General features: G+C 51.7%; 6 protein-coding genes across 6 annotated transcripts; 2 read left to right on the forward strand and 4 right to left on the reverse strand.

Annotated features, from left to right (window-relative positions):
* Positions 1-171: 171 nt before the first annotated feature.
* On the reverse strand, positions 172-2,271 carry PMZ80_007517 (uncharacterized protein; the record flags this gene model as incomplete). Its single annotated transcript, XM_064875925.1, has 1 exon — positions 172-2,271. One exon carries the CDS (start codon positions 2,269-2,271, stop codon positions 172-174), a length of 2,100 nt encoding a protein of 699 aa, XP_064728189.1.
* A 377-nt stretch (positions 2,272-2,648) lies between these two features.
* Positions 2,649-3,627, reverse strand: PMZ80_007518 (uncharacterized protein; the record flags this gene model as incomplete). Its single annotated transcript, XM_064875926.1, has 2 exons — positions 2,649-3,022; positions 3,075-3,627. The coding sequence occupies 2 exons, from the start codon at positions 3,625-3,627 to the stop codon at positions 2,649-2,651; spliced, it is 927 nt and encodes a 308-aa protein (XP_064728190.1).
* Positions 3,628-6,864: 3,237 nt separating this feature from the next.
* Positions 6,865-7,964, forward strand: PMZ80_007519 (uncharacterized protein; the record flags this gene model as incomplete). Its single annotated transcript, XM_064875927.1, has 2 exons — positions 6,865-7,051; positions 7,102-7,964. 2 exons carry the CDS (start codon positions 6,865-6,867, stop codon positions 7,962-7,964), a joined length of 1,050 nt encoding a protein of 349 aa, XP_064728191.1.
* A 612-nt stretch (positions 7,965-8,576) lies between these two features.
* Positions 8,577-10,778, forward strand: PMZ80_007520 (uncharacterized protein; the record flags this gene model as incomplete). Its single annotated transcript, XM_064875928.1, has 2 exons — positions 8,577-8,721; positions 8,773-10,778. 2 exons carry the CDS (start codon positions 8,577-8,579, stop codon positions 10,776-10,778), a joined length of 2,151 nt encoding a protein of 716 aa, XP_064728192.1.
* Positions 10,779-11,321: 543 nt separating this feature from the next.
* Positions 11,322-13,814, reverse strand: PMZ80_007521 (uncharacterized protein; the record flags this gene model as incomplete). The annotated part of the gene is made up of 1 exon (XM_064875929.1): positions 11,322-13,814. The coding sequence occupies one exon, from the start codon at positions 13,812-13,814 to the stop codon at positions 11,322-11,324; it is 2,493 nt and encodes an 830-aa protein (XP_064728193.1).
* Positions 13,815-14,659: 845 nt separating this feature from the next.
* PMZ80_007522 (uncharacterized protein) lies at positions 14,660-14,995 on the reverse strand (the record flags this gene model as incomplete). The annotated part of the gene is made up of 1 exon (XM_064875930.1): positions 14,660-14,995. The coding sequence occupies one exon, from the start codon at positions 14,993-14,995 to the stop codon at positions 14,660-14,662; it is 336 nt and encodes a 111-aa protein (XP_064728194.1).
* Between the last annotated feature and the right edge of the window lie 510 nt (positions 14,996-15,505).

The following is a 15,505-nucleotide window of genomic DNA, read 5'->3' on the forward strand; positions in this document are numbered from 1 at the left end:
AAGACGAATGAATGAAGTAGGAAGGATGTGACAAGTCGTGGTAGGTCTCTCTATATATGGTAGAGACATGCCCCTCCTGCTTTAGGATTATACTACTCCATCTTTGTCATACTAGCACGACCTGTCGTCCACAAGCTCCATGTACATCTATACCGACAATCTCAGACATCCTTACTGTTCGTTTGAACTCCTCAGTACTGCTTCCTGTCTTCTGGCCAAGTACTCCTCAAGCTCAGGAGACATTTCATCCCACCCTGTTGAGCCGGTCAATGCTGCACGTCTCAGACGCTGTCTCCCGGTGCCTCGAGGTTTCTTGTTCTTCAATGTCTTTAGCTCTTGGCTTAGACGCTCCAATCTGCGCACCCGAATGCCCACATTCTCGTTTGCTTGTTCGAGTGCATGTTGGTTTGTCGTCCTCCAGTCTTCCTTCACCTGATCTGCTTCACTCAATGGTTCGGCCATCACATCGAATCCGTCATCACTATCACTGTCGCTAGCGGAGTCATCCTCTGCGGCGTAGCCAGGCTCATGCCATTTGGGTCTTGTACAGTACGAGACTCCATGTTTGCGACCCAACTTGCACCCCTTCTCGTTTGACGTCCACCATTCCAAAAGCTTCATGGCCGTGTGATCATCCCGTGCATACGCTGCCTCGTCGGCAAGAGTCAGTACGCATGCCTTGAATGGGCCTTCAGCCAGAGCTGGTCCCTCCGTCACTCCATCTTCGAAGTCCCAATCATTGGCAACTCGCTTGCCGGCGTACCTACCGTTCTTGTCTAGCAGCATTTGGTAATGGCAACTTCTGTCGAAACTGTTCTTCAGGCCTGCAGCACTTTCAAAATGTCCACAAGCTGCAAGCAGCAACAACAAGTGTTGGCCAGAGACTTTCCAGTGCACTTTTTTGCAGCACAACCCATTGCATGTTTCGTTGAGTGCCATCTGCAGAAGATCACCGTGCCCGTCCCTTACTGCACTGAATATAGCGTCTCTCGCGCCCAGATGGTAAAATTGTTTTGCGGTCCAGTCGGGATGAATCGAGACGTTACGAGGGTCCCCCTGGCTCTGGTAGAATCGCATTGCAGCCTTTTTGTCTTCGTTATTCGCAGCTCGCAAGATACGGTCTGGTACTGGAGGAAGTTCAAAGACCGGACCGCTCACCATGCGATCGCCTAGACAACCGACCGTGCCCGCACATGCGCCCTCTTGGTCGGTCTGCGTGCATTCAATGCTGATCTCATATACGCTGTAGCAAGTAAACTCATGTAGGCCATCTGCGGTCTCGAAATCAGCTCGGTATGCTCTGTGCGTGAAATGATCCCCAGGACTGTTCAAGATCTGAAGGTACTTCTCCTTGTCTTGACCGGAGAAGTCGGACTCAGACCAACCGTGAGTGAGCACAGTCGTCACGACCTTCTGGGCTGCTTGTCGCAGATACGCGATTGTGCACCATGCTGCCTCACCGAGCTGTCTTTGTATAGCCGCGCGTTGAACGAAGTCGCAGAACGGTGTCACTCTCTTCGCAATCGAGCTCCGGAAAGGCAAAAGAGTAGTCCTGTCAAGCACATTGCCGGACGAATCCTTCATTTCTTGGAGATCGCTGCGTACAGGCACCCAGTCGCAGAAGATCAACATCGTCATGTCGAAGCGCAAGTCTTTCATGTGGCCAAGTTTTTGAAACACTGATCGACAGACAAGTGGTAAGGACGGATTCAAGCCTTTCCATGCTATCATCCCAAGTATTTCGACGGGTAGATCTCCCAGCGTTGCCGAAGGTGCTTGGCGATCTTTGTGAATAGATGGTGCATTGCTAAGCCATCCAAATCGGAGCTTGACTTTGTTATTTGCTGATTTGCCGTAGATTGCTGGAGGAAGGACAGACTTAGAGCGCTGAGATGCTGCTTGTGATGAGTCTTTGAACTGGCGTTGCTTGCCAAATGTCAATTTCAGAGGCACGGCGCGCTTTATTGGTGCAGGTCTTATGTCGACGGGGTCAGCAAGTTGTTCGATTTGGTCCCTCGATGGAGGGCTGTTGTGGCGAGTTGAGGTTGGTACCGATGTTCGATTTCGAGGATCGACTTTGTTATACTTTAGTGTTACAAAGACTGAGCTCGAGCTTGTTGCATCTTCTGCTGGTGTGCCAGACGCAGCGACTGGGGCTCCATCCTTGTTATACTTGAGAATGACGCGCTTGCTCAGTTGTAGTGTGGCATCCTCATCGAAGACGTACTTTCGCTTTTCTCCTCGAGTCTCGGGTAAGTTGGCCATGTCCATGTTGAAGTTTATATTAAAGTCCATATTGAAGTTATTGCAAAGGCGACGTCCGAAGATGTTGGAAGTGCGATAGTGGTACGCAAATTAAGCGGACAGCGTTGCTTGTAGTTCAGACAGAGCAAGGTTAATGGAGAAAGAAGAAAGTCGATTATTGGAGAAATGTCGGTTGACAGTTGAGGTAGAAAGTGATACTCCTGACGTTAGTACAGGCCGTTTGCATTTAGAGTCGCGCCTGCCTCAGCCGGGCCAGACAGCAGTTTCAGTAGGTGCGTGACGATGAAAAAGTGCAAGTAAACAGGCTAGGCAGATCAGGGCAATACTGGTATGTGTGACAGAAATGCACTCTTCATAAGTCAGCAAAGCCACATCTAGACAACTCACAGCTTGTTCGGAAATAATGGTGCCTTCCTGCCGCCTCTGAACAGATCCAACATCTCCTTACCCATCCACTGCCCTCTCGTCTTCGCAATTCCGCCCTCGATATCAGCAGTTCGTCCTGCCTGCACCAGCAGTCCCTTACCATTGCCACCCATGCCCTGACTGAAGAGCCATACCACTGATGCAGCGATCTCACCGGGATCGTTGATAGGTACTCCTTGTCCTCTCATCCTCTTCGCCCAGTCGGGCAGTGACTCGCCTTTATCTCGCCCAGATATGATTTCTGTAAGCGTGATACCTGGCGCGACGACGCTGATCGCGATGTCAAGTGTTGCGCAGTCGTTCTTGAGGGCGCGCATGAGTCCAACAATTCCTGCCAAGGTCAGCTTCCCCTAATGTGATGTGTGTAATTCGTGCAATCCTACCATGCTTCGCAGCACTATAGAGTGGTGCACCCGCACTGGCCAGATATCCGGCCAAACTCGCAGTCATAACAATACTTCCACCCTTCTTGCCATCTTTCCGGTGCCTCATGTGGTACAAAGCCAACTTGACCGTATCGTTCGCGGCATTTAGATCAACGGTGTACACCCTCCTGTCCGGCTCCTTCAGCTTTCCTTGACCGTCCATCTCATCTTTGAAGAACTGGTCTCCATACTCAGCGATACCAGCATTCACGAAAACATTATCAATAGCTCCGAACTTGTCCGCAGCTTTCTGGAACGCATCTCTCTGGGCAGTCCATGAGGTGAGATCGCACTGCAGGAAGAGGAAGCGGTCGGAGCTCGTTAGCTCTTTCGGGGCAGAAGAGACGGGAGGGTTCCGATCAAGCGCGACGATCTTGTTGTTCGGACATATTTGGTGAAGGAGGATTGCAGTTTGCAGTCCTATGCCGCTGCTACCGCCAGTGATGACGGTGACGCTGTTGGTCGGTGACTTCAGGTCCTTGGGGTTTACGGTGAAAGCTTCAGTAGCCATGTTGTAATCGTTCCTCGAAAGATAGGTGCTGCAAGGGCAGCGATCTCTGAGCACGAGCCATAATGATTGTGTTACAGTATATGCAGCTTGTATCAGCCGCGGTTGAAGCTCTGGAGAAGTTGTGAAGGGTCCGAGGCTCCCCAAATTTAGTTTGCGGGGCACGCCATGCCTAATACAGTTCCGAGAGTAGGGGTTGTTGTTCCTCCTCGTTGTCAGTGGTCGAACATGTCAGCCTTGCAGCGTCCCTTGCTATCGATGCGGCGTCAATACGAATGTGACAGCGAGCTTGCGGCGCGTCGTGACGTTATGGCGCGCCATGAGTTGCTAAGACGTAGCAGGTCAACGGTGTCCTCTCCTGGTAGACGACGAGAACACCGTGCTATGGCTGACGACCACTATCGCTTGACATCGAACTCATGAGCTCAGCGTCTGTACTCAATTCCATACGACGAGCATGAATCTCGTACACGGGCGCCTTCTCGGAGGTCTTTGTCGACCTCAGTATAGTTCGGCATCAGCGCTGATCGCTGGACAATTCTTCAACTCTGGCTACGCGAAGAAGCTGAGCTCGCTAGCAGCGACTGTCTCATCATCCGTTGTTCAGCATGGGACGAGTTGCAGATATGAAGCGCACTCCGTCTCGCCGCTTTCAAAGCTGAAAGCCCCAGCGGAGTGAACGACATCCTTAGCCATCCCTCATCCACGCCGCTCCTTTCATAGAAGCACTGCAGCATCAGCGAAGCACCGCACACCCGTACCCGACGAATACGTCTCTCGGTGTACCGCTGTCCGAGCTAAGAAAGTCATCAACGTTTTCCAACCTCCAAGGTCTAAGAAATCCAATACGGTCGCTAATCCCTCTACACTGCTGAAATTCCAGCAAGGTCCCACAGAAGCCGAGAAGAAGAAGGTATCTGACCAAGAGTTCGAGAATGTAGCCATGATCACTGCTGCTGTTCTTGGAGGTATGGTCTTGCAGTATTATCTACTACATGGCGTTGTCGGTAGCCTCGGCTGCGAAGTGTGGCCTTGGCTGCATACAGTATCGGCTGTCCTTCATGACCTTGGAATCCTTGGATCCGCACTGGCGGTCATGTTGATTCTTGTGATTACATGTTGAGCTCAGCTGCGTGTTTTGAGGCGCTGCTTCAAGCCGTGGATCGAGCGGGTCTAAACACGAGCATTGGTACAGGCGCTGCTGCCACGAGTCTTCGCAGTCAGAGAGTACTGTCGATCGCCCTATCACAGCGCCAAAGATCTTGCAACGCGCGTGCGATAATGCATACGGGGCTATATCGTGGTTGATGGGCGAGCGTAGGCGGCCGGAACATGTCAGTCGAATTGCACAGGGGGTATTCGGCATGATGGGCTGACGGAGATGGGTACTTGTTAAGGATTGATTGAAGATGACCGCCAGAGAAAGCAACGAGTTTTCCTCGCCCGCCGTTACAATGATAAGATGGTCTCAGTGAGGAAAGGTTGATGGTTGTGCTCCCTACGTGCACGCGGCTTTAAGGTTGGACGGTCGATGTCGCTTTGCTTTACGGTCTTCCTTAGCCACGATGTGTTAGCCGCACGCGCTATGAACAAATTTGTACATCGTATCTGGACAGAGCTGGAAGCACGCGTAGGGGACGTTTGAATTTTGGCTGTCCGAGTTATGCTAGTCTTCTGAGTTGCGGGAGGATCATGAAGAAAGTCATGGAGCGGCACGGGACTACCGCGAGAAGCCCGTACGTCGTGGACTATGGCGCCCGAACGTCCTCAAGCTCATGCACAATCTGCACAGGCCTGCATAGCAAAAGTTACGAATACGCCGGAACCTACTTATTTTTGGGCGACAGCGAGGTCAAGGTGCCAATCATTACTTAATGCTTGCGGGGTATAGATCTCAAGCGAAGCAAGGTTGATTTCTAGAAGAAAGCCAATGCATGGCTTGCATGCGCATGAAAAGCTCCCAGCCAGTCGCTCTTGCTTGATGATCCGTTCTTCCCGTCCGAAGGACGATCGTGTAGATTAAGCTTTGAGCTCCTTCAAGCGAAAGTTCGTTGATCGAGTTGAACACCCCTTGCGCAAACCTAGACCGAGGTCGAGAGACATGTCCTTCTGCTATGGTTTGTGCTCATAATGATACTGTCGGGGAGGTACCGCAGAGCCTTGCGGCCTACTGATCTGGCCTACGAAGACACAACATGGTACCACCAGTACTAAGGAGCACTATGCGCGTTTCGCGGAGCCGTAGGAAAATCGAGCGCAATAACATTGTTGTTTCGGGTACATAAAACAGCTGACAGTGGTTGACCAATTGAGTTTGGGGACCTTCGCAAGTGAGAACGGCCTTGTAGGCGGTGCTTGGGTGGAAGGATTAACATAGCCACAATACCGAGATCAAAGGAAGGGCAGCTGATAATCCAACATTGCTGCATCACATCTACTACCGAAAGTTCCTTCGTACTCTACCCGAACATGCGCTGTTGTCCTACCTTCTCACGTACGTTCACATTGCAGCAGAAATGTAGAGGAACTTTGGCCAAGTGACGGTATATGGAGTATCTTCTTGGGCTACGGAAGCGGAGCGGGAAACGAATTATTGCCCTGGGCGCCATTAGCCTAATTGGAGCCAGGCAACGAGAATGCCTTCCACGATCGTTGAAAAGGCAAAGTCTGGTAATCAGGAGGCTTGTAAGGTGTGTGAGGCAGCTAGACAGAGCGGCACAGCAGCAAGATCATTCCAGAATGTCAGCATTGTATCACTGCCTCGTGCGCAGACCGGCAGGATGGAGGAGGTAGTCCTGTGAGGCAGAATCTTGATACAGAGGTAGTACCCCAAGACTTTGCAGCGGAAAGACGGCTCCTAGCGGCGAAGATCTCGAGAAATAACCTCAGGAAATTGCCTCCCCCATAAATCATGCTCGTTACTGCCTGCATGGCGGCACACCAAGAATAGGTCACTAAGCTCTTTTAGGGCTGAGGCAGTCACAAGGTGCGGCACCTTCTCCACCTGAAACTGTATCTATGACGGGGATCTGGCATTGTTCGTCTGCGACGGCATCGCCTCCCATCAGATACCACAGCGCTACTACTTTGATCACTCTACATAAGCAGCCGTGCATCGCTTGGACGCAGAACTAATTCTTTTGGTTACTCACACATACACCAGTCAAGCTGTCTTCCTCAATCAAACAACTTTTACCGTCCAGTTCGCTGTCAACAATGGACTCAACTCGCCAGCACAACATGCATGATTCCGATGACCAAGTCAAGACCAACGGTGGCACGTCGCCCAACAATGGTGTCGGGTTTCGTCCACAGAATGGCGGCGTGATCAAGGTCCAGCCTCCACGAAGGGAAGACCTTCAGCCGTCGTATGCGCAGACACTGCAAGGCGATGAAGAGGCAACCCATGGCTGGTACGGTGGAATGAGTAAGTCTTGCTGTGCCACGCGTCGAAAACCATATGCTAACCCCGTGCAGTCAACACGATCGGCTCATGTGTTGGTTTCCTGGGATCCATTCCATGCTGCATCATCTGCCCCAACCCCTACAAGCCAGTCAACCAGGGCAACGTCGGTTTGGTCACCAAGTTTGGTCGCTTCACTCGAGCAACTGACCCAGGTCTGGTATACGTCAACCCCCTATCCGAGCGTCTCGTTCAGGTCGATGTCAAGATCCAGATTGTCGAAGTCCCAAGACAGGTGTGCATGACAAAAGACAACGTTACCCTCAACCTGACCTCTGTCATCTACTACCATATCATTTCTCCTCACAAGGCCGCATTCGGCATCTCAAACGTTCGGCAGGCTCTTGTAGAGCGTACACAGACCACGCTGAGACATGTTGTTGGTGCTCGTGTGCTGCAAGATGTTATTGAGCGGAGAGAAGAGATCGCCCAATCTATCGGAGAGATCATTGAGGATGTTGCAGGTGGTTGGGGTGTCCAGGTTGAGTCTATGCTCATCAAAGACATCATCTTCAGCAACGATCTCCAAGATTCTCTCTCTATGGCTGCTCAGTCTAAGAGAATTGGTGAATCCAAGGTCATTGCAGCTCGTGCTGAAGTCGAATCTGCCAAGTTGATGAGACAAGCTGCCGATATCTTGAGTTCTGCCCCAGCCATGCAAATCAGGTACCTCGAAGCCATGCAGGCTATGGCAAAGACGGCCAACAGCAAGGTTATCTTTCTGCCAGCAGTCAACCAGAGCGTGCCCATGAACGCTCAAAGCCTGGCAGATGCAGACACTGCCGGATCGTCAAGAGGCAAGGGCCAGGCCTTTGACATGGACACTGACGATGGCTTCCAGCAGGCCATGAACGCTCGCGTTATCGAGAACATTTGAGTGTGAAATGTACAGTGCTCAATTACGACCCAAGGATACCCACTGTTATGGCTATGTAATGGCGTTTGGAGGATTTTGCTTTACCAAGATACCCACGGTGTATCCATCGTTCGCTGAAAAACTTGTTTACTTTTGTATGATCCTTGTGAAGGTGGCAGCAGACACTGTTACGATTAGCTAATGAAGTACCTTCATGCATAGTCCATTCACTTTTATTGTTCTGAGGCCGGTTCACCGTGGAGCTCTACTAACATGGAAGGTGAGCCAGAGGTCGAGACGCTGCTTCCTCCAGGCACATACGTTGCAACCTCTAGATCTGGAAGGTGCACTCCAAAAATTGGCCCCGAGAAAGTGACAACATCCAACAATCAGTTTGATGCACTGCTTGCCACATCGGTCGTCACGAGCGAACCAGTGCACCAGACAGACAGTGATACTTACAGCCACCATGCAAGCATCACAGGCAAACACATTTGGTTACTCGTCGACTGGTTCATCGACTCGTTCATCGACTCTTCTTTCGCAACTTCAAGACTTTCCTACCTGAGGTACTAACAAGTCTTCTCAAGTTGAATTGTGCTTCAACCCTCATCATCTGCATTCTAGGATCTCATGGCCTCTCTCTCAAATTCGACCGATGGACGCAACGCCAAGAAACGAGCATACGCCTTAGTGGCAGAAGACAGCAGAGCAGAAGATCATGCAGCCTTCTCAAAGGTGCGAAAAATAGAAGAGCTACAGCAGCTCCCTCGATCAGGTAAATCAGGTTCCCACTTGTACTGCATGCCACGGTAGCTAATCAATGCAGATGTGATCCTTAACCATCTCGGTCAAGCCGGACGCTCAATCAATACTGAATTAATGTTTAAGAGTCGGAGACTAGACACTACGAGCACCCTCTTGTCGACTCCATCCACATCGCACTACCCACACCACCCAGTCCCAACAGAAAGGCACCCAGTTCCGAGCCCGCAGATGCTGGGTAGCAACACCTCCGCCCGATATACCACTTCTCCTTTCGACGGGCTTGCACGGACAATGGTGGCCGGCCTGACCAACAACGATGCGTCGACACCTCGCAGCCTTCTTGCACCCTTACAAGGTGGACATAATGGTACTACGATTGCAAAACCCTCGAATTCTCGACCACGAGCGACCCTCAGTGATCTCCCTGCTGAAATGCTGGAAGTCATAGCCTGGTTGTCGCTGAATCCGTGGCTGCCTCTTGTGAACAAGGTCATTTTCAGCAAGCTCGGGCACCTCAAGCAAATGCGCTTTGACATGATGGTGGTATTGCTGTGCGAGTGGCAGCCAGCAGCGAGTCTAGAGATAGATATTGGACCGAAGCCTGCTTCAGCAAGTGATAACTTACCAGACTTAGGTACCATAGGCCAAAGCCTTTTCGCGCCAAGCCAGCCTGCTCCCTCTGCACGGGTCGCTGGTCAGCAGGCAACGCCTTCGCTCTTCGGTAACCAGAGTGCTACTCCAGCATATCCACCTGGACTTCCACCACAACCTGTACTCTCGTTCATCCAGAGATACGGCGTCATCGGCGATCTCTCTCTGCTGAGACTCCGCACTCCGGTCGCTCGCACCGTCACCCCCTTCCTAACAACATCAGAGCTCGAACACCTACGAGCACAATATAGCGAACAGATATGGTGCACAACCACTCAGCTCCGCGCAGCCGCCGACCAAATCCGTCAAACCTGGCTCGACTACTATTGGTCCTCAGACGACTTCGAAGGCCAACACCTCACAAACTTCAAGCTCCTCCGCGACAACAATCTCCCCCCACAATTTGGCACCTCATTCCCTACAATCCATACCAAAGACGGCACCCACTACCTCTACATCTCAGGCCGCTACAACATAGGCGTTACATGCCGCGCCGCAGGCGCTGGCCCCCATTGCTCAAACCTGAAATTTTGCAACCAAGATATCTTCTACCGCGTCTCGCTAACTCCCACACTCCCCTTGTTGCCGCGCCGCGTCCTCCTCGCACCGAACGACGATAGGAAAGAAGCTGCAATCAACTTCTACAACACCGACCGCCCGAGCTTCTCACGAAGTTTCTCCATTGACCCCTTATGGCAGAAGACTCTACGATACAGCCCCGGCACCGACACCGCCATCATGTCCGCCATCAACGATAACGCAACGAATATCCTACAACTCCTCCTGCAACCTGTGTGCGCTCTATTCGGCCGTTTCAGCTCAGATCCATACGTCGTCTCACCGCAGGAACTCATCACATATATTGCCAACAGCGGGCACTGGTCCATCGCACGCGCGATGGTCTACGGCCTCGTTGACGCGGATCTGGGCTCCAGGATTAAAGGAGCCGCAGCCATGGATGAAATGTTCAAGGCGTTGTTGCTGATGATGGCGGGTGAGGCTGCTGAGCGGGGCGACAGGAGGGCGGCGAGGATGTTGGGGTGGTGGGTTGGGGAGGAGGGCGGTTTGGAGCAGCGGGCGCTTGGGCAGACGTCTAGGCCTTCGATTCGGCGTTACCGAACGCCGTATGAGATTAGAGTGGAGGAGCAGCAGGAGGCGCGCGATTGGCACGATAGGAGGGCTTATGCGCTGTCTGAGGCGAATACGAAGGTCTGTTGGAAGTTGTATCAGATTGAGATGATGACGGCGAGGATGGGACGGATGAGCTCTGTGCTTGAACCTGAGCGGTATGTCAGGCAACCGGCTATGCGGCGGCGGTATGGTGTTTCACACGGACATGGTGATGCCGCATTCGGTGGTAAAAGATGGCAATACCAGGAGGCGCGAATCTATGGTTTGACGATGGCTGTTAGGTAGTAGTGTGAGTTCAAAGCGAGATACGGTCAAGCGCATTTCTGCTGCGTACGGTCTACATCCAATACATACACTCTTGTAGCATCAACTATATTCTTCTTGACGATACGGTTTGCGACTGTGCACATAGATAGCCTGATAGGTAGGTATATATCACATTACATTAATATACACCCTAACCATCTGTCCTGCCTGGGTTCGCACAGGTGATGCCATGATGGCGCAAGCGGTCCTCAACCTGGCTCATAACCAATGTTATCTGTATCTATCTGTATTCATCCATCCGTGCGTCCTCATCCCAACAAACGAGATACTAGTAATGTCCTATCAACGTTTCCCCCACAAAGCCTCCAATACCGCCACGCCCTCACTGTCCTCCTGCTCGAGAATAGAATGTAAACTCAACGAGCTCAGGAGCCCTCCTTGGCGCTTCATATGGTGGTAATGAAAACCATGATCGTCATGACGGAGATCCCGATCCTGGCAAACAGAACCATCTTCATCGTCATCGCTTCCAATGGATACGCAGTCCTCCCCACAGTCACCCTATGACTTCTTCCCACCCCTCCGCCTTTGCTGATGCATCTTCCACTCTGCCCGTGCAACTCTCATAAACAGGTCTTCATCGCGTATCGGAACCCAACTAGTGAGCACTTTCATCGCGTTCTCAAAGTCGCTCTCAAGTAATATCCCCCTCATCCCATCGATTAGAGCCGCTGATGCAGCATGTAGCACATCGAGTGTCGTTCCGAAGTTCGCGGGTTCGGAGTTTTCTCCGTCTTCGTTTTCGGTTCCGTTAGTGTTGTTTGCGTTGCCATTGCCATTAATTTCCCCACCACCCTGTCCCGGCACCTGCACATCATAACCATCCTCATCATCATCCCCCAACAACATAAAAACATCCCAAACCCTCAACTGACTCGGAAACGGAATACTATAATTAAACAACGTCAAATACCACCTCGTCCCATACGCCGTCGGCCCAATCATCAGCTCATCCAGTTTCCGCCGCAGTTCACCCTGTCCAAGCCATTTATTCTCAAAGTCATCTAACGCCTCCATCAGCCCACCAAATCCATGTTTATAGAGTTTTTCTAAGCCACGGAGCTCCCATAGGCGAACGAGCATGATGAATGCTTTTTCCTCCTCGTAGTAGGCGAGGAGGGTGGCGGCGAGGGCAGCCATGCCTTGGACGTAGCCCGTGTGGACGAAGTGCATGCTCATTGCGTGGAGGACGCGGAACAACAACCGTTGGCCGCCGCGGTAACGGCGACGGAACATGATGTGGGAGGATATTGTGCGTGGAACATCGATGTCGATTTGGACGTCGTCGGGGGAGTTGCGTTCTTGGTACTCGTGGAACATGCTCCTCAAAACCTCGTCGCTGAGACATGGCATATTGGGATGCCGCCTGTTGTAGCGCTGGACACTGGAGCTGAGGAAGGAGTGCCATGCTGTTGCGCGCCAGGCGTCTGGGATGCCTTTCCAGGTTCGTTCTATTAGTTTTGGGGAGGCGGTGTCGAAGGTGTATGTTGTGCCGCCGCCTACTGGGCCGGATTTGTGGGCTGGTGTGGTTGGTTTTGCCATGCTTTGCCATTTGTCTTGGCGTTCTATTTCTTTTCGGCGGGATTGGGGGGTTGAGGAGGGGGTGTACGTGCCTGCTGTTGTGGATGTTCCTTCGTCTGTTAGGGTCCGTGTTAGGGTGTTCGTGGTTGATGATCGGGGGAGGGTGAGCATGTCGCCTGCTTCGTCAAGGACTCTGCGGTCTTTGTTGTGAGGGAAGCGATTCGAGATAGCTCTCGAGGCTGATTGATGGCGGTGAAGGTTGGCGGACTTTGTGGAGTGGAAGGACTGGTTCGAGGGAGTTCGGCGCAGATCGCTTTTGTATTCAGATTTGGTACTCCGTGCATTACTCGGGGTACGTCGGACGGTGAGTTTCCTTCTAGGAGTTTCAGCTGCTAGTTGAAGAGAAGTTGAGACTCTTTGAAGGCCCGGACCTGAGCCTGTCGGCGTCCTTTTTACATTGCTCTTTGGACTACCATCATCGACTGCAACTGTGGGGGACTTTGGTATTATGAAGCCGTATCTGTCTACTTCGGCATTGTCCAGATCGTGCCAGTCCTCAGTACCCCCTGCCAGCTCGTGCTCTTCTCTCGGTATGGTAGGACTTGGAGGCAGTTTCGAGACATCTGTCATGGAAGTGGCATTGGACGAAGTGACCATACTGTCCCTGTTATCCTGTACTGCATCCTGCCAGCGCAAATTCATCCTTTTCGCATTGGCCATCTGAGCGTCTAGATTCGGCGCTGAATCTGTGCCTAAGGAGTAAAATGCCCTCACTTTCTCGGACAGCTGTTCTTCATCCGTGGACATAATCCTCACAGGTGGTCTTTCTGCCAAAGCAGTAACCGCACGCTTCCTAGTCGTGGGCATGCCCTTCTCTTCTTTGGGTGTAGGCTCTTTAATCACAGGCATTGTCTTTGCCGAGATGATGTGGTGGCCACCATTGACCTTCTTCCCGTCTAACAGCATACTGCCTCGTTGTGAGAAGCCGATGTTGTTTGTACCTAGCTCTTCACCGAAGCCGCCCGATGGCATATTGAGTGACAGTCCTTGGAAGGGGTGATTTGTGCTCGGGGGTGACTGTTCAGCCGAGCGAGTGACGCTTGAGAAAGGTAACCATTTCTTTGTAGCGGACTTGGGTGTTGGACTTGCAGTTGAGGGAGTCTCGAGCTCGATATGTGGGATGGACGAGGAGTTGAGGTTCGTGGAGACGTGAGCGTCCGAGGCGTCTGCACCCCATGCTCGTGAATCAACGTGTCCATCGTGATTCGGTCCTCCGACACCATTGCCCATGTATTGGTTGGACGTGCTGATTCCTTCTTTGGTCGCGAGATCATGGAAGGTCGAGGATCCCTGCAGATTCGAAGGATTCAGATCATGGATGTTGCTCGTATTCGATTCATCATGCGGGGCTGACACAATCGCGTTCACGTTCGATGTCTTGTCAGCGGTCAATGTCTCGGGTGTCGCTGCCATTCTGACAGTCTAGAGGTCCACGTCGTATTCGGGATTGTGACAGCACGGGCATTTCGCGCTTCAAACTCTGGTTGACGGTACGGCGCATTCGGGATGAGTCGATGGTGATAGACAAACGACAAGGTGGGAGTGCGTCTACAAAGAACCTGATTACCCCGGAACCCTGCCTCATGAAATTACGTTGGAACAAGGAGGCTCTTTCCATGCTTCCATCCTGCGGGTGTTTATCCATGTCCAAAGCCATGCGATGCAATAAGGTTATGGAGTCAAATCTACCGCGGCTGGACGCGACCATGATCATCATAATGCTTAACCGACTCGGACTCCGCTTATAGCAAAGCCTCCATAAAGGGGTGCAACTCCCAACTTGAAGCCTGAACCCTTTCCCTTTCCTTTTCCGCTATGATACATGCACAACCCTTACCGATGCCTCCTCATGTATCATGCATGCTCAGCCCGCTCTTGCTAAATGATACATTTTTTCGTGTTGTCGATTATCGCATCTCTGTACAAGAAAGACCAGAACTCCCGTCATCTTACTTCTCCGTGTGTCTGTCGGCAGCGCCAGTGGTCAACCTCCCAGCTTCAGGCAAGCAAGTGTCTGACCCAGGGCACCACCATGCTGGCGACCGCTATCTTGCCCAAGATTTCGTGACACTTCATTCCTCTCCAGGCTCGGGTGTCCCTATTTTCTGTCAGCACTGTCAAGCTCATTGCGGATCAGAAGCAGCAACTCACGATGGCAGAAGCTTTAGAGGGCTCTTCACAGTATCAAACATGTCGTAAAGAAATCCTCCGAAACCGACTGTCCAGCACAGCATGTAGAAGCCACAAGCCAGCTTAGCTCATACATTCTCTCGTGCAATGAAGTTTGCATGGTCTGCCGCTTGGTGGAATAGATAGATTTGGAAGACAGTATGAAAGAGACTGATGGGAATCGACACTTCTAGACTCCAGGGTGAAGCTTTTTGTCCTGTGACTTCATCGACGGGGAGATCATGCGACCCTTTGTCTTCGGTGTCTGGTGCTGGAATCCCTTGCTCTTTCAGTGTTGCTTTGACAGACTCTTCTAATTGAGCGTAGGTCAAGTGGCATATTATGGCGGCCAGAATGATGCAGAAGGGGTAGTAGAAGGCGAGCCAGATAACGTCGAGCTCCGTTACGCCTTCGTGTTGATGCATCTTGATAGATGTTCTGTTTGTTGGTTGGGAAGCTGTTGATGAAGAACCAATGTGTCCAAAACGGGTAGTGGAAGAACTATATGCAGAAACCAAGATGTGAGAACTGGTTGGTGAAAGTTTGCGGTGTTAAACTTGGACGACATAAGTATTGACCACGGACGAGATATCAGGCAGGTGCTGAAGGTCTCAGGAAAGGCAAGAGCGCTTGTGCTGCATGACCATTGTTGCCGAGGAAAGATCGATCCAGCTTCAGGCACGAGGTTCTCTTTCTGTCGGAAGCTAGACATGAGCATGAGAATGACCGAGAATCGAGATCTGGGAAGAGCTACTCACCATGCAGTGCAGAAGTCCGGTTCATATCTGTCTCAGAGGTATGGTGCGTTACCATGCAAGCAAGACTCGGTGAAGTGTTGGTTTTCGCTGAACGCGCAGCGACATGCTCCGGCGAACATGTTCTCAATGTTTCACTGTGCTGTTCTCAACATCATCTCTGGCCTGCATTCATCATAA

This window comes from Knufia obscura (assembly GCF_036327395.1).
Source record: "Knufia obscura strain CCFEE 5817 isolate CBS 148926 chromosome Unknown scaffold_9, whole genome shotgun sequence".
NCBI lineage: Eukaryota > Fungi > Ascomycota > Eurotiomycetes > Chaetothyriales > Trichomeriaceae > Knufia > Knufia obscura.